The sequence below is a fragment of the Jaculus jaculus genome, chromosome 1 (genome assembly GCF_020740685.1).
Source record: "Jaculus jaculus isolate mJacJac1 chromosome 1, mJacJac1.mat.Y.cur, whole genome shotgun sequence".
In the NCBI taxonomy this organism is placed as follows: Eukaryota; Metazoa; Chordata; class Mammalia; order Rodentia; family Dipodidae; genus Jaculus; species Jaculus jaculus.
In genome coordinates, this window is record NC_059102.1 from 332,646,157 (window position 1) to 332,673,024 (window position 26,868).

At 43.4% G+C, this 26,868-nt stretch overlaps 1 protein-coding gene across 6 annotated transcripts in view; it reads left to right on the forward strand.

The window, feature by feature from the left end:
• Positions 1–347: 347 nt before the first annotated feature.
• Positions 348–26,868, forward strand: part of Rcor3 (REST corepressor 3) — a 67,043-nt gene continuing 40,522 nt past the window's right edge. For 4 of the 6 annotated variants that reach the window (XM_045142412.1, XM_045142414.1, XM_045142416.1 and 1 more), the window contains exons 1-7: positions 348–523; positions 925–981; positions 13,949–14,026; positions 16,627–16,679; positions 20,228–20,389; positions 22,176–22,300; positions 23,622–23,700. In XM_045142412.1, coding sequence (XP_044998347.1) covers positions 361–523; positions 925–981; positions 13,949–14,026; positions 16,627–16,679; positions 20,228–20,389; positions 22,176–22,300; positions 23,622–23,700 — 717 coding nt within the window. In that variant the 5' untranslated portion in view covers positions 348–360. The remainder of the gene's footprint in view (positions 524–924; positions 982–13,948; positions 14,027–16,626; positions 16,680–20,227; positions 20,390–22,175; positions 22,301–23,621; positions 23,701–26,868) is intronic. The other 2 variants (XM_045142413.1, XM_045142415.1) reach the window with 1 other exon arrangement.

Genomic DNA, 26,868 nt, shown 5'->3' on the forward strand with positions numbered 1-26,868 from the left:
CTCCCTCCGCCCGACCGGGCAAAGAGTCCCCGCGCGGCGCTCCGCAGCGCCCCCTGGCTCGGAGCCCGCCCGCGGCCCCGCCGCCCCGCCGCCCCCGACCGTCCGTCCCGCGCGGCGTCCCCGTCCCCGTCCCCGCCCGCCGGCGCCGGGGCCTCCCTGCGGGGCGGAGGGATACGGAGGGCGGCGGCCCCGGGAGCGGCGCCCGGGCGGCGGGCGGAGGGGAGGCGGAGGCGGGGCCGGGGCGGGCCGCGGCGGGAGACTGCGCCGAGGCCGGCGCGGGCGGCGATGGCGGCTCCGCAGTGACACCCGCCTCCGCCTCCGCGCGCCCCGCGCCCTCACCTGGCCCCTCCCGCGTCGGCCATGCCCGGCATGATGGAGAAAGGGCCCGAGCTCCTGGGGAAGAGCCGGTCGGCCAACGGCGGCGCCAAGAGCCCGGCGGGCGGCGGCGGCGCCTCGTCCACCAACGGCGGGCTGCACTCCTCGGAGCCCGAGAGCGGCTGCAGCAGCGACGACGAGCACGGTGGTACCCGAACTCCTCCCCGCCCGCGCCCCGCTCCCCTCCCCCAGCCCCCTCCCTCCCCGCGCCGCGCCCGCCCGCCCTCTCCTCCCCTGCCCTCCCCTCCCCTCCCTTCCCCTCGAGCCCGGCGCTGCGGTCGCCGCGAACTCCCGGTGCAGTGCCGCAGCGCCCCGCGACCCCCGCCCGCCGCCGCCGCCGCGCCCTCCCCGCCCCCACCCGCCGCGCCCCGCCCCCACCCGCCCGGCCCGCCGCCGCCGCCGCCGCCGCCGCCGCCGCCGCCGCCGCGTCCTCCGCCTGCTAGGGCCATTTTTTTTATTAAGTGTCTCTGCCTTTCCCCCCCCTCCCCTTTTCGCTTTCTTTCCCTTTCCTTCTCTTTTTTATTTTTTATTTTTGGCATTGCTTTGCAGATGTTGGCATGAGAGTCGGAGCTGAATACCAAGCTCGGATCCCTGAATTTGATCCAGGTAGCTATATTTGCTGAACGAAAACCTCCGTCTCTCCCGGGCTGGGCATGCTTTTTTGGGGGGGAGGGGACGCATAGCCCGGGTGTATTGGGGTGTGCGTAGGGGGAGGCAGGCTGGCATCTCTGGCGGGGAAGGCTGTCAGGCTTGGCGGGGCAGTGACACAGGGCGTGTGGGCAGATGTGTGCATGGCAAGGTTAACATGGTTCCCTTCCCCCTTGCACGCCGGTGGCCTCTCCAGTCTGTGCCCGGAGCCTTGGCAGGGTCTCAGGTCGGCGATGCAGCGCGGGGCCTGCAGAAGAGGGCATGTGGGCTACCCGTGCCAGATGCCACTCACCGTGTCAGATGCCACTCACTAGCTCTGGAGCGGGGGGGGGGGCACCGCAGGGCTGCTGGTCACCCTCCCGAGCCCTGCGATTCCCGTGCACACCGGGTCGAGGCTTGCAGTCCTGTTTGGGGAGGCGCTGTGGCTTTGGCCTGGGTGTCTCCACGAGGAGAGGGCGGGGGCTGGGGACGGGTTGGGGAGACACCGAGGCCCCCTTGTGCCGAGCCAGCCCTGGACGTCAGATCTGGACATCGGCCGAGGCTGCCAAGTAGACATTTTCTCCCGAGCCGCCAGGTTCCAGCGTCCAGCTTGCGGGCTCCCTGTCTACTTTTCTCCAAACAGGCTCTCTGGCGGTCACGGGATGCGAGCCTGCGCGGGGATTGGGCGAGAGTTCCGCATATGGAAGCGCCCTCGCCGCCCGCCCGCCCGCCGGCCGCCGCTGAAGCCTGGGCCTGGAGCGCTGTCCTACTCGCCCGCTCCCCTGAGCAGCTTGGTCTGGGCCTTGGCCCCGCCCTTACCCCCTTCCTGCAGCTGGTCAATTTTGTCCAGTGCCCACTCCCAGTAACATTGTGTCGGACGCTTGAGTTGTCAGGTTAGATATGAATAGGGCTTCCTTGCAGTTTCGGCAGGAAACCAGCGTGCTTCTTTATGCATGCACGTAGGGATTTTCCTTAGCCTCCCTTGTAGGGCAGTGGTGACTGTGTTTACGTTTACCAGCTGGGTAGCTGATCCTCTCCGAAGGAGGAGGGTAAAATGAGCATTGAAGGGACAGACGGCTGGGCAGCCTCTTTGGTCAGTGGGTGATACCAGGATGTTCACTAGGTTTGGGCTACTTTCAAAGTGACATCATGGCTGTAAGTGCATTCATTCAAAGGCTGTCTGTCTATAGTGCTGTGGGTTTCCACTTTTGAAGACATTTAATGATTTGTGAAGCCAGTTTTCCATGTTGGCATAGCTTGCCGGGTGGTGAAGGTAAATGGCACGTAGGTACTCTCAAATAGTCTCAGGGTTTAGCTTCATATTGGAAAGGGCATTCCCTACACAGCCCTAATTTCAACCCCTCTCAGCTCTTGTTTTTGTGACCTGAGCAACTCACTGGCTTTCCCTGACCTGTGAAAGCCAGTGATGGATGACTGGGCATGTGGTAGTCATTCAGTAAAGATTAGATCTCATGCTTATGAAGAATGATTTGCAGTGTTCATTGGTACTGGTTTTTTTTTTTTTTTTTTTTTTTTTTTTTTTTTTTTTTGAGGCAGGGCCTCTTGTCTTCCAGGATGTCCTCTAACTGTGTAGCCAAGGATGGCTTTGAACTTCTGATACCGCTGCCTTTACCCCCCCAAAATGCTAGTATTACAGTCATGTGCCACCACACCTGGTTTATGTGGTTCTGGGGATTGAGCCCAGGACTTTCTGCATGCATACGTTCTTCCCTCCCTCCCTCCCTGCCTTCCTTTTTAACTTTTCTCGAGGCAGGGTCTCGCTGTAGCTGAGGGTGACCTAGATCTCATTCTGTAGTACCAGACTGGCCTCAAACTCATAACTATCTTCCTACCTCTGCCTCCTAAGTCCTGGGATTAAAGATATGCACCTCCATGCCTGGCTCCTTTTTTTTTTATTTAAGCAGTTCTATTATATCATGAGTCAATAAACATACCTATCTTTTTGCCCCATTCGATTGAGTCAATATGTTTCCTAGATAGCTATATGCAGTTGATAATGGGTTTTTGTAAAAAGTAGATTTCATGCTGGGACAAACATGGCATGTGCTTTAGTACCACAAGGCACTTACTGTTTTTTAATGAGAAGTCATGAAATAAATTTCAAAATTTGAAGACTAATTCATTAAAACAAAATACTGAGTAGGTGATTTTTCATGGCCATTATTTGGAGTAACCAATTTAGTGGTAACTTTTTGCTTATTTTACCTATATAGGGCATTTGTGGAGGGGGAAACACTGAACTGTTACTTTATTAAATTAGGATTTTTCTGTTTGTTTTTGAGGGAGGGTCTCACTGCAGCCCTGGCTGACCTGGAACTCTCCATGTTGCCCAGGTGCCCTCCAGCTCCCAGCAGCACTGCCCCTGCCTCCCTGTGGAGTGCGGGGTGAAGGTGTCCCCATAGCAGAGCGCGGAGGTCCAGGCCTCAACCCTTGCACTTGGGAGGCCCTACCTCAGGGGGGGAATAAAATGAAGGTCCACTATGCTCATCCTCTTTTTTATTTATTTTTATTTGTTTATGTGACAGAGAATGGGTATGCCAGGACCTCTAACCACTGTAAACAAACTCCAGACACATGTGAATGCAGTTGGCTTACAAAGGTTCTATGGAATTGAACCTGGGTCCTTAGATTTCTCAGGCAAGCGCCTTAATCACTATGCCAGCTCTCCAACCCTCTTTTATTTAAAAGAAAAAATTATTTACTTTTTCTTGAGGCAAGCCAACAAACTGGCTTTTTTTTTTCTTTTTCTTTCTTTCCGAGGTATGATCTCACTCTAGCCTAGGCTGACCTGGAGTTTGCTCTGTAGTCTCAGGGTGGCCTTGAACCCACCGTGCTCTTCCTACCTCTGCCTCTGGAGTGTGCCACCATGCCGGGCTTTCTTTTTTCTTTAATGAGAGAGATTAAGAATTGGCACTCTAGGGCCTCCAGCCACTGAAGTCGAACTCCAGACACATGTGCAACCTTGTGTGCACATGTGACCTTGCACGTTTGCATCACCTTGTGTGTCTGACTTACATGGGACCTGGATAGTCGAACATGAATCCTACTGCTAAGCCATCTCTTTTTTTTTTAATATTTTTTATTTATTTATTTATTTGAGAGCGACAGACACAGAGAGAAGGACAGAGAGAGAGAGAGAGAGAGAGAGTATGGGCGCGCCAGGGCTTCCAGCCTCTGCAAACGAACTCCAGACATGTGCACCCCCTTGTGCATCTGGCTAACGTGGGACCTGGGGAACCGAGCCTCGAACCAGGGTCCTTAGGCTTCACAGGCAAGCACTTAACCGCTAAGCCATCTCTCCAGCCCAAGCACAATATTTTTTAATTTATTCATTTACTTGAGAAAGAGGCAGGTGTGTGTGTGTGTGTGTGTGTGTGTGTGTGTGTGTGTATGTATGTATATATATCAATAAATATGTAGGGAGAGGGAGAGAGAATTTGCACCAGAGGGCCTCCTACCACTGCAAACAAACTCCAGATGCATGTGCCACCTTGTACATCTGGCTTTATGTGGGTACTGGGGAATTGAAACCTGGGTCATTTGGCTTTGCAGGCAAGGGTCTTAGCCGCTAAGCTGTCTCTCAGCCCTCTATTTTTATTTGAGAAAAAGAAAGACATAAAGAATGAAAAAAAGAGGGCATACAGGGCTTCTTGCTGCTGCAAAGTAACTCTAGACATACGTGTCACTTTGCGCATCTGGTTTTTCATGAGTACTGAGGAAAGGAACCAGGACTAGCAGGGTTTGCAAGCAAGTACCTTTCCACTGAGCCATTTCCCCAGCCCTAAATTAGGATTTTCAAGCTTATTGACTCAGACTGTAATTGATATTAGAATGATAAATGTCACATTCTTTAAATTCATTTACTTTCTGTTGAATAGTCACCAGTCCAAAGACTGGTTAAAAACATTTGCCATTGATGTCAATCTTTAGGTGTCTCCATAAGGGAACAATGTACTGGTGCTTCTGCTGCTGTCCATTCTGAGGGGTCTGCTATTCTTTAGAGGTTGAAGTTCATGTCAGTTTAATGTAATTAGGTGAGAATTTAAACATTACCTTGGAAATATAGTAGTTGAAAAGAAATTTGTTAGTCAGTAATAGAATTTGAGAAATAGTAAGCTGTTTGGAACTATTCAATCTGTTTTTATGGAACTTGTTCTTTATTAAACATAACCATCCTTATAAGCCATTTGGAAGAAAAATTCTTTAGTTGCTGAGAATATTAAGATGAGAATATAGAATAATTAAGATTTGATAACAATGATCAAAAAATAGGATTGCTGTGAGTTCGAGGCCAATCAGAGACTACATAGTGAATTCTAGGTCAGCTTGAACTAGAGCAAGACCCCACCTTAAAAAAAAAAAAAAAAAGATGGCTTAGCAGTTACAGTGCTTGTTTGCGAAGCCAAAGGACCCAGGTTTGATTCCCCAGAATACACATAACCCAGATGCACAGGGTGATGTACACATTTGGAAGTTGTTTGCAATGGCTGGAGGCCCTGGCATGCCCAGCCTTTCCCTTTCTCCTTCTCTCTGTTTTTCCAATAAACAAAATATTAAAAAACAAAAAAAAATCATTAACCCGATAGAATTGCTATTTATGTTAGAATTACTAAAGCTAGGTGATTACAGACAAGGCACCTGAAGTGGTCAGTGCTAATGCCTCATAACTTACTCGCTGGGGTTCTGCTTATTGCTGTTCATTTGTAATCATAGGCCATCAAGGAGGTAAGGCATTAGATGAACTATCTGACTTCTCCATGCTTACTTTTTTTTTCAGAAAAGGGCAATCCCATTAAGTATATCACAAGATTAAGTGAAATGTATATAAATCAGTGATTTGTATATCCATAAAATATTTTTTGCTTTTTTGAGGCAGGGTCTCACTCTTCCCAGGCTGTCCTCATGGTGATTCTCCTACCTCAGCCTCAGGAGTGCTGGCATTAAAGGTGTGAGCCACTACACCCAGTTACATCCTTCTTTTTTTCTATCTTTTTTCCTAACCTGGAATTTACTGTCATCTCAAGGTGGCCTTGATCTCAGGTGATCCTCCTCCCTTTGCCTCCTGAATGCAGAGATTAAAGACATGAGCCACCACGTCCAGTAGTTACATCCTTCTTTTACAGACATCCAAATATATGTAAGTGCTGTAGTGATATGTTAGTGTGATAGTACCTGTACTTGGCTAGGTTCCTAAAGCCTTCTTTTAGCCTTTAAAGTCATTCCTGTGACTTTGTGTAGCTTTCTTGACCAGACAAGCAAACAAGCACCTTTACCCTGCAAGCCTTCTCCTCAGCCCCATTTTTAACTTTAAAACATTTTTTGTTTATTATTTATTTATTTGAGAGCAATAGAAGGGGGGGGGGGGGAGGCAGATAGATAGAGAATGGGCATGCCAGGACTTCCAGCCACTGCAAATGAACTCCAGATGCATGCTCCACCTTGTGCATATGGCTTAGGTGGGACCCGGGGAATCGAGCCTCGGACTGGCATCCTTAGGCTTCACAGGCAAACGTTTAACTGCTAAGCCATCTCTCCAGCCCCATTTTTATTGAGAATTTTAGTGCATGCATATTTTGTAATTTGATTGTATTCCCATCCCAATATCTTCTTTTTGGTCCCCTCCTTAATCCATCTCGTTCTTTGAGACAGGGTCTTTGAACCTAGAGCTCACCTATTTAGCTAGCGAGCCCTGGGGACCTTCCTGTCCCCATCCCCTGTGCTGGTGTGACAGGTGCATGCATCATTATGCTCAACTTTTTTTTTTTTTCTGATTTTTTTGAGGTAGGGTCCCACTTTAGCCCAGGCTGACCTGGAATTCACTATGTAGACTCAAGGTAGCTCTGAACTCACAATGATTCTCCTGCCTGTGCCTTCCAAGTGCTGGGCTTAAAGGCGTGCGCCACCACGTGTGTCCTGTACTCAGCTTTTACATGAGTGCTGGGCGTCTAAACCCAGTCCTCAGGCTTGAACGCAAAGCAAGCAATTTATTGGCTGAGCCATCTTCCCAGCCTTCAAAATTCATGACTTCTTTATTTCTGGGCTTTTCCATTTAATATATTTCAGCCACAGTTGGCCATGGTTCACTGAAGCCTCAGACAAGGAGAAGACCACATTGTGACTTAGACCTACACTTGAATTTTCAGTTAAATGTTGGGAAAGAAAATGGGAAGTTGGAAAGTGTGAAAAAGAATAACCTTAAATTTTATTCATGCTTCTGTAGGAAAGTCTGTGTTTACCCCCAGTTTGAAGTTTGGTATATAACGCTAAGCTTAGTTTATAAATAAAAATAGAAGTTTAAATATAGAGCTTCTTAATCTGAATATAATAGTTCTTAATTTGGTATGTTAATCACCTACTTTTACTGCCTTCAAAGACAGTCTTTGTGTGTGTATGTAGGTAGATGCACATGACTTGTGAAATGTGTGCAGAGGCCAGAGAAAGATGCTGGGTTTGTCCAGTCTCTCTTCTGCTTTACTTCCCTGAGACAGCCTCGTTGAACCTGGATCCCTTACTACCCTGCCGAGGCTGGCTCACCAGGAACCCCAGTGCGCCTCCTGGCTACTCCTCACTGCAAGTGCTCTTCCCTGCTAAAAGGTGTAGAGTATTGTTTTGCACCTAATTTGAATTTTGCCTTATTAATTTATTTTTTATTATTTTGGTTTTAGACCTAGGATTTTGCTCTAGCCCAGGCTGACTCCTGGAATTCACTATGTAGTTTCAGGCTGGCCTTAAACTCACAGCAATCCTCCTACCTCTGCCTCCCAATAAAGGCATGTAACACCATACCCAGCAAGCATAATTTTTTTGTTGTTGTTTTATTTTTCAAAGTAGGGTCTCACTCTAGCCCAGGCTGACCTGAAATTCACTATGTAGTCTCAAGGCAGCCTGAACTCAGGGCAATCCTCCTACCTCAGCCACCTGAATGCTGGGATTAAAGGTATGTGCCACTATGCATGGTTGATATTTTTATTTTTATTTATTTAAGAGAGGGAGAGAACAGGTGTGCCAGGGCCTCTAGCCACTTGAAACTTCAGACGCATGCATGCACCACCATGTGCATTTGGCTTATGTGGGATCTGGGGAATTGAACCTGGGTCCTTAGGCTTCACAGGTAAGCTCCTTAACCACTAAGACATCTCTCCCGCCCAGGTTGATATTTTACATAAAGGGAAAATATAACACCTGTTTATAAGAAGATGTATTTAATGAGAATATTTTCGTTTCTTTGCTTGTTTTCATGTAAGCTCTTACTGTAGCCCAGGAGGCTAGGTAATTCACAATGTAGTCTTAGGCTGTCCTCAAGCTCACACCAGTCTTCCTACCTCTGCCTCCTGAGTGCTGGGATTAATGTGCACCACCATGGCAACAAAGAATATTCAGAAAATTTATTTAGGGCTGGAGAGATGGCTTAGTGGTTAAGGTGCATGCCTGTGAAGCCTAAGGACCCTGGGTCAATTCTCCAGGTCCCACATAAGCCAGATGCACATGATGGCACATGTGTCTGGAGGCCCCAGCACACACACACACACACACACACACACACACTATCTATCTCTCTCTCTCTCTCTCTCTCTCTCTCTCATAAATAAATAACAATAAAATCTTTTTTAAAAACCACACACAAAAAGTTTATTTAGCATACTGTAGAAACAATAGGTATGGTAGTAATAGAACTGAGACACAAAAACTTTTTAGTACAAGAATGAGGTGCCAGGAAGTAAGTTTATTAAGCATGTTACTAAATTTGATTTTTTTTTTTTTTTAATTTGAGGTGGGATCTCACTCTAGCCTACCATGACCTGGAATTCTTTTGTAGCTCTGGGCTGGTCTTGAACTCATGGTGGTCCTCCTGCCTCAGCCTTGTGAGTGCTAGGATTAAAGGTGTATGCCACCATACCCAGGTTATGTATTAAGATTTGAGACTTAATGGAAAACTATTGCATTTCATGTTCTAAGACAAGTTAAGTGATCTTATTGTCATAGCTTCCTTGTTAAGAATAGAAAGACCCAGGCCCAGAAAGCCAAGCGCCACATGTTCTCTCTCATATGTGGATCCTAGCTACAGATGACTGGGCTTCTGAGTGAGAAGGAAAATACTTAGTAGCAGAGGCCAGTAAGTTAAAAAGGAGATACAAAGGGAAGAAAAAGGAAGGGAGGAGGGTACTTAATAGGTTGATATTGTATATATGTAAGTACAATGATTGAGATGGGGAGGTAATATGATGGAAAATGGAATTTCAAAGGGGAAAGTATGGGGGGGGAGGGAGGGAATTACCATGGGATATTTTTTTATAATCATGGAAAATGTTAATAAAAATTAAAATAAATAAATTAAAAAAAAAGAATAGAAGGTCTACTGGCAATAACAGTAGATTTTGTCAAGACTTATGATTGGTTCAGTTAGGATATCTATCGTTGAGTGGGTTATTTTGCATTTATAGTTTTTTTTTAAGTTTTATTAGCATTTTCCATGATTATAAAAAAAATCCCATGTTAATTCCCTCCCCCCCACACACACTTTCCCCTTTGAAATTCCATTCTCCAGTTTTGTTTTTAATAAGTCAGGCCCATGGTTAAAACTTTAGGATGTACTTCAATATTGAAGATTTTTTCCCCTTTGCTGTTGGATATGTTTATTGGTTTTCGCTGAGATAAGGTTGTTCTATGAGCCCAGACTGGCTTCAAATACCAGGTCCTCCTGCCTCAGCCTCCTGAGAGCTTTCAGATATGCACTGCACATTCTGCTCATTTTTGAAGTCAGTTTTTCTGTTGTTGTTGTTGTTTTATTTTAGATGCCTTTTTTGCAAAGGCAAGGACTCACCTTCCTGGAAATTAGGCTTTGGGCACCTTTATTTGATTTGATTTGATTTTTTGGAGCACCATTTATAAGTGATTCACTCCCCCAACCCAATACCACCACCTACTCTCTGTTCCACCCAGCTTTGTTTTTGAGACAGGGTTTCACTGAGTAATCCAAACTGGCCTTAAATCCAAATTCTGCCTCTGCCTTCCACCTGATGTGACTGCAAATGTGCACCAGTTTTTAAAGGATTTCAAAGCCTATTTTCAAGCCAGGTTTGGTGACTCATGCCTTTTATCCCAGCACTTTGGAGAGTTCAAGGCCAGCCTGAGACTACATAGTGAACTCCAGGTCAGCCTGGGAGAGCAAGACCCTACTTCAAAAAACAAAACAGGGCTGGAGAGATGGATTAGCATTTAAGGCACGTACCTGAAAAGGCTAAGAACCTAGGGTCAACTCCCCAGAACCCAAGTAAGCCAGATGCTCATGGTCTCACATATGTCTGGAGTTTGTTTGCAGAGGCTAGAGGCCATGGTTCACCCGTATTCATTGTGTCTGTCTGTCTGTCTCTCTTGCTTGGTTTCTGTAATAAAAATAAAAAATATTAAAGAAAAAAAACTTTCTTTATTGAGTACACATTTAAATAATTCATTAAGATTAAAAACTCGGGCTGGAGAGATGGCTCAGCAGTTAAGTGCTTGCCTGTGAAGCCTAAGGACCCTGGTTCGAGGCTCAGTTCCCCAGGTCCCACGTTAGCCAGATGCACAAGGGGGCACACGCATCTGGAGGTCATTTGCAGAGGCTGGAAGCCCTGGCACGCCCATTCTCTCTCTCTCCCTCTATCTGTCTTTCTCTCTGTGTCTGTCGCTCTCAAATAAAAAAATAAATAAATGATTGAAAAAAAAGATTAAAAGCTCCTGAGTTGAAGAGATGACTTAGCACTTAAGGCACTTGCTTGATAAGCCTAAGGACCCAGGTTCAATTCCCCAGGACCCACATGAGCCAGATGCACAAGATGGCTCATGCATCTGGAGTTTGTTTGCAGTGGCTGGAGCGCCCATTCTCTCTCTCCTTCCTCTCTCTCTTTCTTTCTAATAAATAAATAAAATAAATAAATATTTAAAACTCCAATTTTTATCTTCTGAAAGATTCGACAATACTAAGAAAGATTTTGCTTTAAAATTCATTTTGTTCATCCTTAACTTGTTTTTCCATAAAACACAGGTTTAGAACGATTTCACAAAACAAATGGACAACTACAACAAAAATCCACCCCAGGCTGGGCATCATGGTACACACCTTTAATCCCAGCAATTGGGAGGCTGAGGTAGGAGAATCAGAGTTTGAGGCTAGCTTGGGTTACAGAGTGAGTCCAGGTCAGCCTGGGCTAGAGTGAGACCCTGCCTCAATCCAGCCCTGCCAAAAAGTAATTTTAGTTTTATATTTCACTAACACTGGATGATTGAACTGTGTGTGTGTGGAGTATGTGTGATGTGGTATCTTGTGTACCAGGTACATGTTTGTGCATGTGCAGATACACACTCACAGAGGCCAGAGGAGAATTTCATGCCCCTCTCTGTTGCCCATCCACATACTTCCTCAGATGAGTCTTTCTCAGAGAAGCCTAGAGCTGCCATTTTTGGTCAGCATGGCCCAGAGATTCTCCAGTCTTTCCACTATTGCAGACTGGGCTAACAGAGGTTCATGGCCATGGCCAGCTTTGTACATGGTTTTTGGGAGTTGACTGCAGTCAATCTCGGGCCCTCATGCATAAGGGTGAACACTCTGGACCACACTAGCCATTTCTCCACCCCTCAAGTAAAACCTTTTCCTTGACTATGTAGTAGCAATATGTGATGATTCTTCATAAATCCTCAATGATATGAAACTATTTCTGGTAGATTGCCACTCTGTATGGAGATTTTAGTAATGAATGTTCTCCAGCCTGAATATGTTATTTAAAAAAAATTACAGTTTACCCTCAAAATTCTGCTGCCATTTTGTATGAATACTTTTGGAGTTGGCCAGTTGTGGTAATTGCTGTCTATCTCATAACAGTCAGTTATAATGTATTCATAAATAAATTGTCTTAAAATGTAGAAGTGCCTAATAAGTTAGTAGTTTTATTTAACTTGCATCCAAGAATAGGGTAGAACCCAGAAAAAGACCCTGTATAATTAAAAGAATTTGGCCTGGTGTGGTGGTGTACTTTAATCCCAACACTTAGGAGGATTGCTGAGAGTTTGAGGCCAGCCTAAGGTTACATTGTAGGTCACCCTGGGCTAAAGTAAGACTCCACCTGGAAAACCCCAGAAGTAATGAAAAGAGTAAGAATTGGGCTGGAGAGATGGTTTAGTAGTTAAGGCACTTGTCTGTGAAACCTAAGGACCCAGGCTTGAGTCCTCAGTACCCACATGAGCCTCATGCACAAGATGGCACATGTGTCTGGAGTTCGTTTGCAGTAGCCGAAGACCCTGGCGCTCCCTCTGTCTCTCCCCCTTTCTCTGTTTGCCTGCCTCTTTCTCAAATCAATAAATAATAATAAAATATTTAAAAGTTTTAAAGTAAAAGAATTTGTGGGCATGTGTTGGTTCTGAGGTAGCTGTGTCAGGCTTTCATTCATCCTGTTTGTTGTCCATTTATATTGATAGGGCTTGGTTTCTTTTGATTTATAGATTGTTTAAGATGAGAAATAAATTATGAAGAGACAGCATGCTTTTAGACTTTCACAGATTAATAATTTAACTTTTTCTTGGACTTTTCCTCATCACATGTTTTTGTAAGTAAAAAATTGAAGCTTAAAGAGGAAATCTGGCAGACTTAGGAATAAGATTGCCATGAAAGTAGGCACTAGTATCTTAAAGTATCAGCATCCTTGGCCCTTTTAAATAGGGGGACAAAACAGTTCTGCAGGCATTCCCTAGCTGGCAAAGCTGGAGCTTTGAACGATGACCTGTTAGTAGTCCACAGCACCTCTGTCAAGAAGTAGGAAAGACTGTAAGAGCCAAAGGCAGGGTGGGACTCCTTACCACGTGCTCCCCCAGACACAAAATGGCCTGGATATCCATGACCTCGCAGTGCCTGACGCTACCTACACAAGACCTTCATAAGAGGAGGAAACGATGATGACATCAAGATAAAAGACTGATTGAGGGGGAAGAGGATACCATGGAGAGTGGAGTTTCAAAGGGGAAGGTAGGGGGAGGGTGTGAATTACCATGGGATATTGTTTACAATCATGGAAGTTGTTAATAAAGAAAAAATTGAAAAGAAAAAAAAAAGTAGGGATAGCCAGAGCCAGGTGTGGTGGTGCACACCTTTAATCCCAGCACTTGGGAGGCAGAGGTAGGAGGATCACTGAGTTTGAGGCCATCCTGAGACCACGGAGTGAATTCCAGGTCAGTCTGGGCTAGAGTGAGACAACTACCTCAAAAGAAAAAACAACAACAACAACAAAAAAAGAAACAGGGCTGGAAAGATGGCTTAGCAGTTAAGGTGCTTGCCTACAAAGCCAAAGGATCCAGGTTTGATTCCCCAGGACCCACGTAAACCAGATGTGCATCTGGAGTTTGTTTGCAGTGGCTGAAGGCCCTAGTGTGCCCATTCTTTCTCTCCCTGCCTACTTCCCTCTGCCTCCCAAATAAATAAATAAACTTAAAAAACCAACCCAACAAAAAGAGGTAGAGATGTGTAATGCATTTCAGAAAATCTCTGTGACTTAAGGTAGGTAAGTGGCAACATTTACAAAATATTCTTAATTTTTAAATTTATTTATTTGAGAGGGAGAGGAAGAGAGGGGGAGAGAATGGGCACGCCAGGACCTTCAGTTGCTGTAAATAAACTCCAGATGTACATCTGGCTTACATGGGTCCTGGGGAATCAAACCTGGATCCTTTGGCTTTTCAGGCAACTTAACTGCTAAGCCTTCTCTCCAGCCCATATTCTTAATTTTTGTAGATTGGTTATTTACTCTTTAATGTAAGTCTCTTCTCTTTGTTTTTCTATACCTTCTCTATCTTTATCTGCTTTTGCAGTTGTTGGTACTAAAATAACTAACATTTTACTTGTATTTTCTATGAATATAAGTAAAATCCATCATAGTGAAAGTCATTAATTTTTCCCTAGGTGCCACCAAGTACCCGGACAAAGACAATGGAGGGATGCTTGTGTGGTCTCCCTGCCACACCGTCCCGGATGCCAGGCGTAAGTTGCTCTGAGATGTACTTGATGGTCAAAACCTTAAAAGGGATTTTACCTTTGTTTTCTTTTTTAATGGAGGTTGTTATATTAGAATATTTTATGGTTTCACCATAACAGTTTGTGTCAGGCCTATGAAGAATGCAAAGCCTAGGATCCGATGGCATTGCTGCTTAAGTCTTAAGGCGCAGGAGGTAGTTACTGTGCAGACACCTGCACAGGCTCCCCTCAGTCTATGGAGCTATTTAAAAAAAAATGCCTCCAAACCTCAGAGAGCCAGCCCACTCTTGTTACCATTTGAGAGAGGAAGGGGTAAAGAAGTGACTTAAGTGGCCATCAGGTCAACTTTGCCCTCTGTTTCTGGATGGAGACCCTCTGGATCATTGACCACGCACTTCTTGAATCACGATGTGGCATTAGACTTCAGCGTGGTGCAGCAGCCTTGATCCCTTGCCACACATCAGATACAGGAAATGTACAGGTCACAGCACTAAGATCCCCACCCTCCATTCATTTCCATTGAATTCATGACATGGCTACAGCCACCGCACAGAACAGCCATTCTGGCAGCTATCTGTAAACTTGTCTCTCAGAGAGTCACAGCCAGGCATAGGGGCATGCATGCCTTTAATCCCAGCACTTGAGAGGCAGAGGTAGGAGGCCAGCCGGGGACTCCATGTCATCCTGGGCTAGAGGGAGACCCTAACATAATCCTCCCCCCAGAAGAATTTTCTAACATCTTCAAGATGTCTCATTATGGTTTATTTAGTTAAGAAAGTTAATGACATTCTGTGTACCATGTGCGTAGTAAGTGTGATCATGTGTATTGATGCAATAAGAATATACCTGATAATCCTTCTAGTTAAAGAGTTCTGAAATGCCAGCCAAAGTTCTCCCTGCTGGTATGCCAGCAATGATGTGTCTTTGAAACATTTTTACTAGAAAACATGAAGTTGTTGGTTTGTCCTGGAACTGCATGCTCCGAATCTGGAAGAGACTTGGCATTCCCAGGTTCAGTCCTCATTTTATGGAAAGGTTTTGTTCACACAGTGAACATCAGGGAACCCTTGAATTTTGCTTCTTTAGTCATACTGAATATGATGGTCTGTGTCTTAGCAACAAAATGCTGAAAGCAAGCCTGTCCTGGTGTCCATGTGGACTGTCCAGTGGGCTCTGTGGCAGTGATCTCACCCTCTGCTTGTGTTTTGTACTGGAACATCTTGGGGGACTTTCTTTGGAAAGTGCTGATGTCCAGTGTCAAGCCAGTCAAATCCACATCCTTGGAGGTAAAGCCTAAAGATCCCAAGCTGATGCTAATCCACAGCCAGGGTTGAGAGCCACTCTGGTCTGTTGATACTGTGTAGTTTTGTATCTAAAGGAATATAATATAGTTTCGTTGAATTTAATTGGCATATAGTCCTCATGTATTTAAATGAATATAGTCAAAATACAATACTTGGATTTCCCATACCAAATTATACCTTGGTGATAAAGAAATATTCACAATGATATTGTAATAGATTCATATACTAAACCACTGATATTAATAATAATTATAGTACTTAAAACATGCCTACTGCTCTTCTGAACTTTTTTTTGTATATTAACTCATTGAATCACAAGAGAAATGTCTGTTTTTATCATGGGTTTCAAGGAGGAAACTAAGATCCAGCAAGTTCAAGTTATTCCAGTTATGTCACCAAAGGTAAAAAACACTGGCAAAACTAAAATTAAGATCAGGCAGAAAGGTCAGAAATCTGCTTCTTAAAAATATGTTTAAAGAATTACTTACATAGAAAAAAAAATTTTTTTTGAGGTAGGGTCTCACTCTAGCCCAGGCTGACCTCCAACTCACTGTGTTGCCTCAGGGTGGCTTCAAATTTATGGCAATCCTTCTACGTCTGGCTCCCAAGTGCTGGGACTAAAGGTGTGTGCCTCCATGCCCAGCTCTACAAATTAATTGTAAAGGATAAAGGAGAGGTTTATGGACTTTGCATAAAATTGTATCCTGAATATAGCAGACTACTTAGCAATGAGGTCTTGAAATATCATTATGAAAATTATTTATCTGAATAATTTTGTTGGAAGATAAATGAAACTAGAATACTCAAACACATGTATAATAAACAGGAAGAGTTGAAAGATAGGGCTACAGAGCCATACTTATTCTGTATTGCTTGCACAATTATAACTAGTCCTTAATACAGGAATCAGAAATGGGCTGGGAAAGACTGGGCCAATGCCAAGTATGATAAATAAAGGGTTGTAAACTGTTAAGTGTCTTCAAGTAAACTGTACTACGAAACAAAAGTTACAATATAATTAGATTCTATTCTACTCTGATGGTTTTAAGCATGTAACAATAAGGATATTGAAGTCATCAAATTTAATAAGTATATCACATGGTTTTAGGATTGTTATTATATTAAGTAAAATTGTAAACCTCATGAGCTTTGGATTATGTTTGTATTAGTCTGTTTTAGTAATGTGTCATGGAAGTGACTTTGGCTATTTTCTTTAATCTGGAATAACAAATTATTTTATTTCATTAAAAAAATTCATGGATCTGAGAAAGCTGAGTAATTGTAGACACTGTTTCATTTCAGTGGATGAATATATCGCAATCGCAAAGGAGAAGCATGGCTACAACGTGGAGCAGGTATGCTGTACGCAGAGAACCCTTTTTACTTCATATTCCAGGTCTTGGGCTGGGAAGTGGCCTGGTGGATAAGAGCTCTTGCTGCAAGCATGAGGGCCTGAGACAAGTTGATTCCCCAAAGTTGCTTGTGGCCATACATGTCTATAACTCCGTCCTCTGGGGTGGGGTGGGTGGGGGTGTGGAGACCAAGGGGTTGCCGGGGCTTGGTGACCAAAAATGGCATGAATGAGAGACTACATCTCAAGGGAAAACAAAGTTGAGCAACAGGGGTACACACTCACACACACAATGTGTCACACATATCACAGCACACACCACACCACACCATACCACACCACACACATTCTGTACACACAAACCCCAAAAAAGAAACCATGTCTTAACTGTGTATCCCAGATTGGTCTCCAACTGTAGGTCAGTCCTCCTGCCTCAGTCTGCTGGGACTTAGAGATATGTACCACTGTTCCCTCCTTTGAAGTAGATAGACACTTTTTAAATTATTTATTGCAAACAGAGAGAAGAGAGACAGAGAGGACGGGTGTGCCAGGGCCTCTGCCTGCTGCAGATGAACTTCAGACACATATGCTTCTTTGTGTGTCTGGCTTCATGTGGGTACTGATCCTGGGTCATTAGGCATTGCAGGCAAGTGCCTTACCCACTAGGCAATTTTCCAGCCCTGAATTAGATATTCTTAAATCTCATTTCAACAGAGTATCATCACAACCTTTATCAAAATCAGCATTAAAGTAGATAGATTTGTTGTTAAAGAAGAAAGGTAATGCACCTATAGATGGAATTGCCAAAAGCTAACTTTATAGTGTGTAACACAGTGAGCTGAAGTCACTTTTTGAAGCAAATGTTTATTTTACTTATATAGCTAACCCTGACTGTTTGGGAGGATTTTGAAGCATTTGATTTCCCTCCTTATTGTTTTGAGGGTAGTCATTTAAAAAAAATTTTTTTTTTATTGGTTTTACTTACTTGACAGACAGCAAGAGAGAGAGAATAGACACACCGGGGCCCTTTAGCTGCTGCAAATGAACTGCAGACACATGCATCACCTTGTGCATCTGGCTTACATGGGTCCTTGGGAATCGAACTTGGGTCCTTTGGCTCTCCAGCCCAATTTTTGAGTCAGGGTCTAGCTATGTGGCCCTGGATATCTTGAAACTCCCTAGGCAGTCCAGCTGGCCTTGAGCTTGTAGTGATCCTCCTTCCTCTGGTTCCTGAGTATTGGGGTTACAGGTATGCACCACTGTGTGGAGTACCTGCTTTGTTCTTAAGACTTGTTTTCTGTTTACTCTTTATTTGAGAAAGTTTTCTCTTTTAAAATTTGAGTATGCATGTGTTCATTTCATGTTTACTTTAAAATTTATTATCAAAATATAGAAATTTGCTTTTAAAGTCACTACTTAAATGATACCTCTCTTTTTAAAGAGTAAAAGCTGATCCCCTAAATGATAATACTTTGTCATAGAAATAGAAGCCTACTACTTACAATAGAGGGAAAAGTTATGTAATTTCTAGAAATTACTGTCATTAAAGTTTTTTAAATCTAATAATTCAGTGTATATATATATTTTGATAATAATGAGCCCTTAAAATATGTGTGGTAAAATATTACATTGACACAATTGTAGTGAAAGTACTGTTTTTTTTTTTTTAAATGGTATTTATTTATTTGCAAACAGAGAGAGACAGAGAGAGAATGGGCGCACCAGGGCCTGTAGCTACTGCCAACAAACTCCACATGCATGTGCCCCTTGTGCAGCTGGCATACGTGGGTCCTGAGAAATCGAACCTGGGTCCTTTGGCTTTGTAGGAAAATGCCTTAACTGCTAAGCCATCTTTCCAGCCTGGTTTTTTTTTTGTTTTTTTTTTTTGAGGTAGGGTCTCACTGTAGCCCAGGCTGACCTGGAATTCACTATGTAGTCTCAGAGTGGCCTCGAACTCATGACAGCCTTCCTAATGCTTCTCAAATGCTTGGGTTAAAGGCAGGTGCCACCTCACCTGGCTGTGAAAGTATCCTTGTGTCTTGAAATTGTTTAGCCCCTACAAAATTTCTATAAGCCGGGCATGGTGGCACACGCCTTTAATCCCAGCACTCTGGAGGCAGAGCTAAGTTGATTGCTGTGAGTTTGAGGCCACCCTGAGACTACATAGTGAATTCCAGGTCTGCCTGGGCTAGAGAGTGAGACCCTACCTCGAACCCCCCCCAAAAAAAAAATCTGAAAAAATTAAAGCTTGTGTTAGAGATTACTCAGTGTTAAAGGCATGTGCTTGCAAAGCCTAATGGCCTCGTTCAGTTCCCCAGTACCTACACATAAAGCCAGGTGCACCAAGTGGCAGTGCATCTGGAGTTTGTTTGCTGTGGCAAGAAGCCTTGGAGTGCTTATTCTCTGTCTCTCTCTCTGTACTTGCAAATAAGTAAAAATATTCTTAAAAGGTTAATGTTGCCAGCCATGGTTGTGCACACTTTTCATCCCGGCACTCAGGAGGCAGAGATAGGAGGATCACTGTGAGTTCAAGGCCAGCCTGAGACTACATAGTAAATTTCAGGTCAGCCTGTACTAGAGTGAGACTCTACCTCAAAAAGAAAAAAAAAAAAAAAGTTAATACTTAATATTTCTCTGCTAAGTCACAACTGAGCATTTCTGTTTGTGTTATAATTAATAGCTTAATGTAACTACTGAATTTCTTTATTATTGGATATTTCTCTTCTAGCATATTTCCTCCTGCATATTGACAAATTAATACATGAGTTAGAAGTCTTGCTATGAGCCTACACACCTGTCTTAGAAATTAAAAATCAGTTCATTGTTTTTCCTACATTTTGCAACTAATATGTATATGTAAACACTATTTTAAAGCCCTGATTTAAAAGAAATGAGTAAGTGAGGTTTGCTATATGGACACCCTGGTTAGAAGCCCCAACTTGGGCTGGAGAAATGGTTTAGTGGTTAAGGCTCTTGCCTGCAAAGCCAAAGGACCCAAGTTCAATTCCTCAGGACCCACGTAAGCTGGATACACAAGATGGCACATGTGTCTGGAATTCATTTGCAGTGGCTGGAGGCCCTGGTGTGCCCTTTCTCGCTCTCTCTTTCTGTTTCTCTTTACCTCTTTCTTAAATAAATTTAAAAAAAAATTTAAGGTTAAATTTAAAAAAAGCCCCAACTTGACTATATCTTTAGTTGGTGTCATAGGCTTAAAAAATTTAAATCTAGGGCTGGAGAGATGGCTTAGCGGTTAAGTGCTTGCCCGTGAAGCCTAAGGACCCTGGTTCGAGGCTCGGTTCCCCAGGTCCCACGTTAGCCAGATGCCCAAGGGGGCGCACGCGTCTGGAGTTCGTTTGCAGAGGCTGGAAGCCCTGGCGCGCCCATTCTCTCTCTCTCCCTCTATCTGTCTTTCTCTCTGTGTGTCCGTCTCTCTCAAATAAATAAATTAATTAATTAATTAAAAAATATATTTAAAAAAATTTAAATCTAGTTTGCACTTATCTTCCGTAAGTGTGTGAAGAGTTAATCAAAGGGGGCGGTTTCTCTTCACAGGCGCTTGGCATGCTGTTCTGGCATAAACACAACATTGAGAAGTCCCTCGCTGATCTCCCTAACTTCACTCCCTTTCCGGACGAGTGGACGGTGGAAGATAAGGTCCTATTTGAACAAGCCTTTAGTTTTCATGGGAAGAGCTTTCACAGAATTCAGCAAATGGTATGACAGTTTGGCTTACTACAGTTCATCCCAGACAACATTGTGTGCTACTGTTGAATACTTCATAAATATTAAACATAAAGTTTTCCACTTTAATTTAAAATTATTTAAGTATATTTAGTATACTCTGTTTTGTATACTCATTTGTACATGAAAACTGTGTGCTGTTTCATTTTAGTGAGTTACACATGAGTGTAGCAGTTATTAACTGTGATGGTTGTTCCTGGCTGAGCTGGAATTCACTCTGTAGTTTCAGGGTGGCCTTGAACTCACAGCAATCCTCTTACCTCTGCCTCCCGAGTGCTGGGATTAAAGGCGTTCAACACCATGCCTGGCAGTTGTTCCATTTCTAAACTTTAGTATTATGCCTATATTTCTTAAATTTTTACTTAGTACTGTATCAAAATAATGCAAATCTGAGAAATTAGTACATTACTCAACTTTAGTCAGAGCAAATGGAAATTAAATAATGTTTTCCACTATATCTAGACATCTTCATAATTGAAAGGAGCACTTTGGAAGACAGTTTGAGCCTTTGTTTGCTGGTGTGACAAATCAGTGTTCGATCATTCATTGTTTCAGTATTCAAAAATTTCAGTTAGTGGCTAACAGCTGTGTGCCTTGCTTATTATCTTTTGTTTGTTTGTTTTTCCTTTTCGAGGTAGGGTCTCACTCTAGCTCAGGCTGACCTGGAATTCACTATGTAGTCTCAGGGTGGCCTTGAACTCACTGCGATCCTCCCACCTCTGCCTCCCAAGTGCTGGGATTAAAGGTGTGCGCCACCACGCCCAGATGTTTACTATCTTAAGACCCAAATTTAAAGTGAAGTTATTCATTATTAAGAATTGACAAGCTAAACCGGCATGGTGGTGCACGCCTTTAATCCCAGCACTTGTGAGGCAGAGGTAGGATCGCCGAGAGTTCGAAGCCACTCTGAGACTACAGAGTGAATTCCAGGTCAGCCTGGACTAGAGTGAGACCCTACCTTGAAACCCCACCCCCCCCAAAAAAAAAGAAATGACAAGCTGTTCTTGAAAACATAGAAGATAAACTCAAAAGAACACATTCTGGTGTCTCCATATATATATGTCCTTAATAATCAAGTCCCACACAGAGAGTAAATTAGTGATTTCCAGGGACTCTGGGGAAGGAGAGAGTAGGGAGAGATTACTAGTGAATGAAGGATTTTTTAACATGAAGTTATGAAAGTGTAATAGCACTAGATAGAGGTATTAGTGAAAATTAATGAATATACTCAAAACAGAAGTCTATCTGTAGATAAGCTTTGTTGCAATTTCAGTTATGTCTCAAAAAGCTCCAAATTTTGGAGAAGAGAAAAATAATTGAGTAATTTTTTTTTTTAAAGTGTGCCACCACATCCTGGATTACGTGGGATCTGGAGAGAGATAGGACACGGGTCCTAGGGCTTCACAGGCAAGTGCCTTAATGGCTAAGCCATCTCTCCAGCCCTTTTTAGTAACTCTTAACAGAAGCAAATATTGAACACCAACAAGGCGGTCCTGGAGATGTCTGTGGACAGCCTCACTGTGTCCGTGTGTCACAGACCCCTCCTCCCAGAACAAGCAGTCATGTCATTCAGAAATGACAGTGATGCTGGTGAGTGTGGTATGTAACTACCGTCAGTTTACTTGTTAGCTCTCATTCACACAGGAACTCGTGAAATATTTTTCAATTATATCTTGATTCTTCAAGAATAATATCCAGCTATTCATTTTGTCAATCCATTTATGAATTAAACTTTCCAATACTGATGATTTTTTTTAAGCTTCCAGATAAGACAATTGCAAGTCTTGTAAAATATTACTATTCTTGGAAAAAAACTCGCTCAAGGACAAGTTTGATGGATCGCCAGGCTCGTAAACTTGCCAATAGACATAATCAGGGTGACAGGTAGGTGGGATGCTTTTCTACAATTATATTGCTAGGGCCATTTCATTGGGTTGCTTATATCTGTATAGCAGAAGTTATTCTAATGCTGTTTGTACTGTGAGAGGAAGAGACCAGTGGTCATAAGAACTTCTTCAACCCATGCTTCTACCTGTATTTAGAATGGATTGAAGAAGGAACGGGAGTATAGCGTGGTCATGGCACACTGGCCTACCATGTGTAAGGGCTGAGTTTAACCCTCACTACCAGACACACACACACACACACACACCACACACACACACACACCACACACACACACACACACACACACACACACACACACCACACACACACACACCACACACACACACACACACACACACACACACACACAATAGATTTTGTGCAAAATGTCCTTTTCACTCTTGGCTGGGTAACTGGTGTCCCCAGTACTGTGACAGAATGTTTTTGGCAGTATAAATTTGTCATGTTTCTTTGTTTTTGTCTGTACTCTCAAACTAGAAACCTGAAAGAAGCACTCATCAAAGTGCACATGCTGTCTTCCTAGCCAATCTCCAAATGTTTGTTAAAATCAGTCTGTAAGCATAAATACTTCTTTTTAACTTTTAATTTTTAAAATTTTTTAATTTAAATTTTTTATTTTTTTGCAAGCAGAGAGAACATGAATGGGCATGCCAGGGCCACTGCAAACAAACTCCAGATGCACATGTTACTTTGTGTATCTGGCTTTATGTGGGTACTAGGGATTGAACCTAGCCCAGGCTTATGCAAGCAAGTGCCTCTAATTGCTAAGCCAGTTTTTCAGCCCCAAAACATAGTTCTTAACGTTTCAGAAATCTATACTACAGGTCCATCTTCCTAATGACATTTGTTGTTCTGTCAGGGAATAGTTGTTGAAAATTTAGAAGCTTGGGCTGGGTGTGGGTGGCGCACCACACCTTTAATCCCAGCACTTAGGCAGAGGTAGGAGAATCACAATGAGTTTGAGGCCACCCTTAGACTACTGAGTGCATTCCAAGTCAGCCTGGCCTAAAATGAGACCTTACCTCAAAAAACAAAAGAAAACAAAACAAATTTAGAAACTGGCCAGGCATGGTGGCGCATGCCTTTAATCCTAGCACTTGGGAGGCAGAAGTAGGAGGATCAACATGAGTTCGAGGCCACCCTGAGACTACATAGTGAGTTCCAGGTCAGCCTGCACTAGAGCGAAATTCTACCTCAAAAAACAAAACAAAAAAATAGAAGCTGTATTACATTGTGATAAGAGCACTAGAATAAAACAGAAGCAGAAAATTATAGCTGCAAACTTTGTTTCTTTCAGTGATGATGATGTGGAAGAAACACACCCAATGGATGGGAATGATAGTGATTATGATCCTAAAAAAGAAGCCAAAAAAGAGGTAATGATTATTAGAGAATTTCACATTCTTAGAGAAATCTACTTGAAAAAAAATGGATTAGTACTTGGTACTCCAAAAAAGGAAAACCTCTTTTGTGTAGGAGACAGTGAGTTTCAGTGGCTGTGAGGGCTTTGGGATATCTAGAGCCTCAGTTAGCTGCCATCAGGTAATGGGGGTTATCTCTTCTAGTCAGAGATATGAAAACTCTGCTATAATCCCTACTCCTTAACGCATGACAAGATAAAGCACAGGAACCTTAAACCTTCCTCAGGAGGTAAGAGTTAGGTAAAAATCAGGCTCTCTGGGTTTGTTGCCCAATCTTTCTTGGGCTTGCTTTAGTCTGTGTTGTAGCAGTTACGAAGTGTTGGTAGGTATATGAAAAGTAGTAACAACAAAATCAGTAAGAGATGGAAAAATGTTCACTTGTCTCACTATGATGATGAAAATCAATAAGAAAAGGCTAAATTGAAATGCATTCTGTTTACGAAGGTAAGGAGTTACAAAAGCATAAATAGTGGTCAAATTGCTGATGGATAAAGGTTGATGAGGTGAGGCACCCTTGGAGTACAGGTAGCAGTTGCTATGGAAGTGAAGGCAGCAGGTCTGTGTCTGTGTAAACTTAGACTCAGTGAGTGTGTAACCTCATCCACATAATGACTTGCATTCCTCCTAAGCGCTCCAGGGCATAGCCCTTGCCGTAACTTCAAATTTTTCCTTTAATGAGAGTTTTCAAATCGTATGCTACCTCAGCCTGACTTGTTTTAACTTGATATGTTGCTAGTTTTCTTCCTCATGTCACACACACATCCCCTCCACCTGCTGAACCTTTGTTTCCTTGACCCACACATAGTGTGATCAGCTTTGGTATGTTTAAGTATCTTATTGATGAGAGAGAAAATGGGCACACCAGGGCCTCTTGACATTGCAAATGAACTCCAGATACGTTGTGCGTCTGGGTTTACATGGGTACTGAGGAACTGAACCCAGGTCATCAGTGTTTGTTTGCTTTGTTGTTGTTGCTTTTTTTTTTTTTTTTTTTTTTTTTGAAGGTAGGGTCTTGCTCTAGCCCAGGCTGACCTGGAATTCACTATGTATTCTCAGGGTAGCTTTGAACTCACAGCAATCCTACCTGTGCTGGGATTAAAGGCGTGTGCCACCACAGTTCTCTTACCTCTGCCTCTCAAGTGCTGTGAATAAAGACATGTGCCCCCACACTGGGCTCCAGGCCGTTAGTCTTTACAAGCAAGCACCTTTAACCTTCAGGCCATCTCTCCAGCCCATGATCTACTTTTTGAGTTGCTTTCTTTCCTGCCTCTTTAACTCCTCCCTTACTCTGAACTCCATTGCCCGCCATCCCTTAGGTGCTGATCAGGGTCACTCTCGGGCTTAGACACACAGCACAGGAGAATGACCCAGCTTCTCATCTCAGGGTCACTTTTAATGCTTGTCATGTTTTCTAAATTCTATTTATCATGTGTGAATTGGTGCACCGGGGTCTCTTGCCAATCCAAACTAATGCCACATAAACATGGGTTGTGTGTCTGACTGTACTTGGGTACTGCACAATCAAACCCAGACCATCAGGCTTTACAAGTAAGTGCCTTTAACAACTGAACCACTTCTCCAGCCCCTACCACATTGTTTATTTTAGGTGTTTGTTGTTGTTCGGGGTTTTTTTTGTTGTTGTTGTTGTTGTTTGAGGCAGAGCGTCACTCTATCCCAGGCTGACCTGGAATTTACTATGTAGTCTCAGGCTGGCCTAAAACTCAGAGTGATCCTCCTACCTCATCCTCTGGAGTGCTGGGATTAAAGGCATGCACCACTACACCTGGCTTGTTTTAGTTGTTTTTCAACTATTATTTATTTATTTGAGAGAGAGAAAGAGGGAAAGAGAGAGAGAGAGAATGGGCGTGCCAGAGCCTCCAACCACTGCAAACATACTCCATATGCCTGCGTACCCTTGTGCATCTGGCTTACATGGGTCCTGGAGAATTGCACTAGTATCCTCTGGTTTTGCAGGCAAACACCTTAATCGCTTATCCATCTTTCCAGCCCTGGGTTTTTTGTTTGTTTGTTTGTTTGTTTGTTTGTTTGTTTGAGGTATGGTCTCACTCTAGCCCAGGCTGACCTGGAATTCACTATGGAGTCTCAAGGTGGCCTTGAACTCACTGCAATCCTCCTACCTCTGCCTCCCAAGTGCTGGGATTAAAGGTGTGTGCAACCATGCGCAGCTGCTGGGTTTTTTGTTGTTGTTTTGTTTTTGAGGTAGTGTCTCACTCTAGCCCAGGCTGATCTGGAACTCAGCAATCCTCCTCTTGCATGCTAGAATTAAAAGTGTGTACTACCACACCCAGCACAACCAGGCTTTCTAAAAAAAATTTTTTTATTTATTTACTTATTTATTTGAGAGAGAGAGAGAGAATGGGCACGCCAGGGCTTCCAGCCACTGCAAATGAACTCCAGATGCATGCGACCCCTTGTGCATGTGGCTTATGTGGGTCCTGGAGAATTGAACCAAGATCCTTTGGCTTTGCAGACAAATGTTGTAACCACTAAGCCATCTCTCTAGTCTGCAACCGTGCTTTGTAAAGTACTACTTTGCGCTTGAGTTTGCCAATTCAAGAAGATCTTGAGTTTTGGGCTAGACCAGTAGTGAGTTCAAAACCAGTTTGGGCTACATGGTTAAACTCTGTCTTAAAATATATATAAACAAAAAATGTCTTTTCTTTTGTGACATTTTCCTGATTCCTCTCTGCCTTTTTAACCATTGCGTCTCCATTTTATGAGACTGTTCCCTCTATCCTGCCTTGAGGATGTAGGTTATGTCTCAGTGTTTGTGACATCTTTATTTTTTTTCCAGACTAAATCCATTTTGTCATTACGGCTTTGAATTCTCACTTTGAAATGCTTGTGAAATTAGTGCTAGAAATCTTTGTGTGTTTACTTGGCCTCCTTCTATTTTTAGGACTTTATCCTAAGGCTTCACAACTCTTTTCAGTTTCATCTCCATGCCTGGACTACTGCAGCCAACAGACTACCGTGTGGCCAAAGCAAATCTACTTGTAACCCTGCCCTGGTTGTCGATAGTAGAGTCATGCTGTCCTGTCAGGTGTCTCCACTCCACACATTCCATCTTACAGATGGCTTTTAATTCCCTGGCTTTTGTTC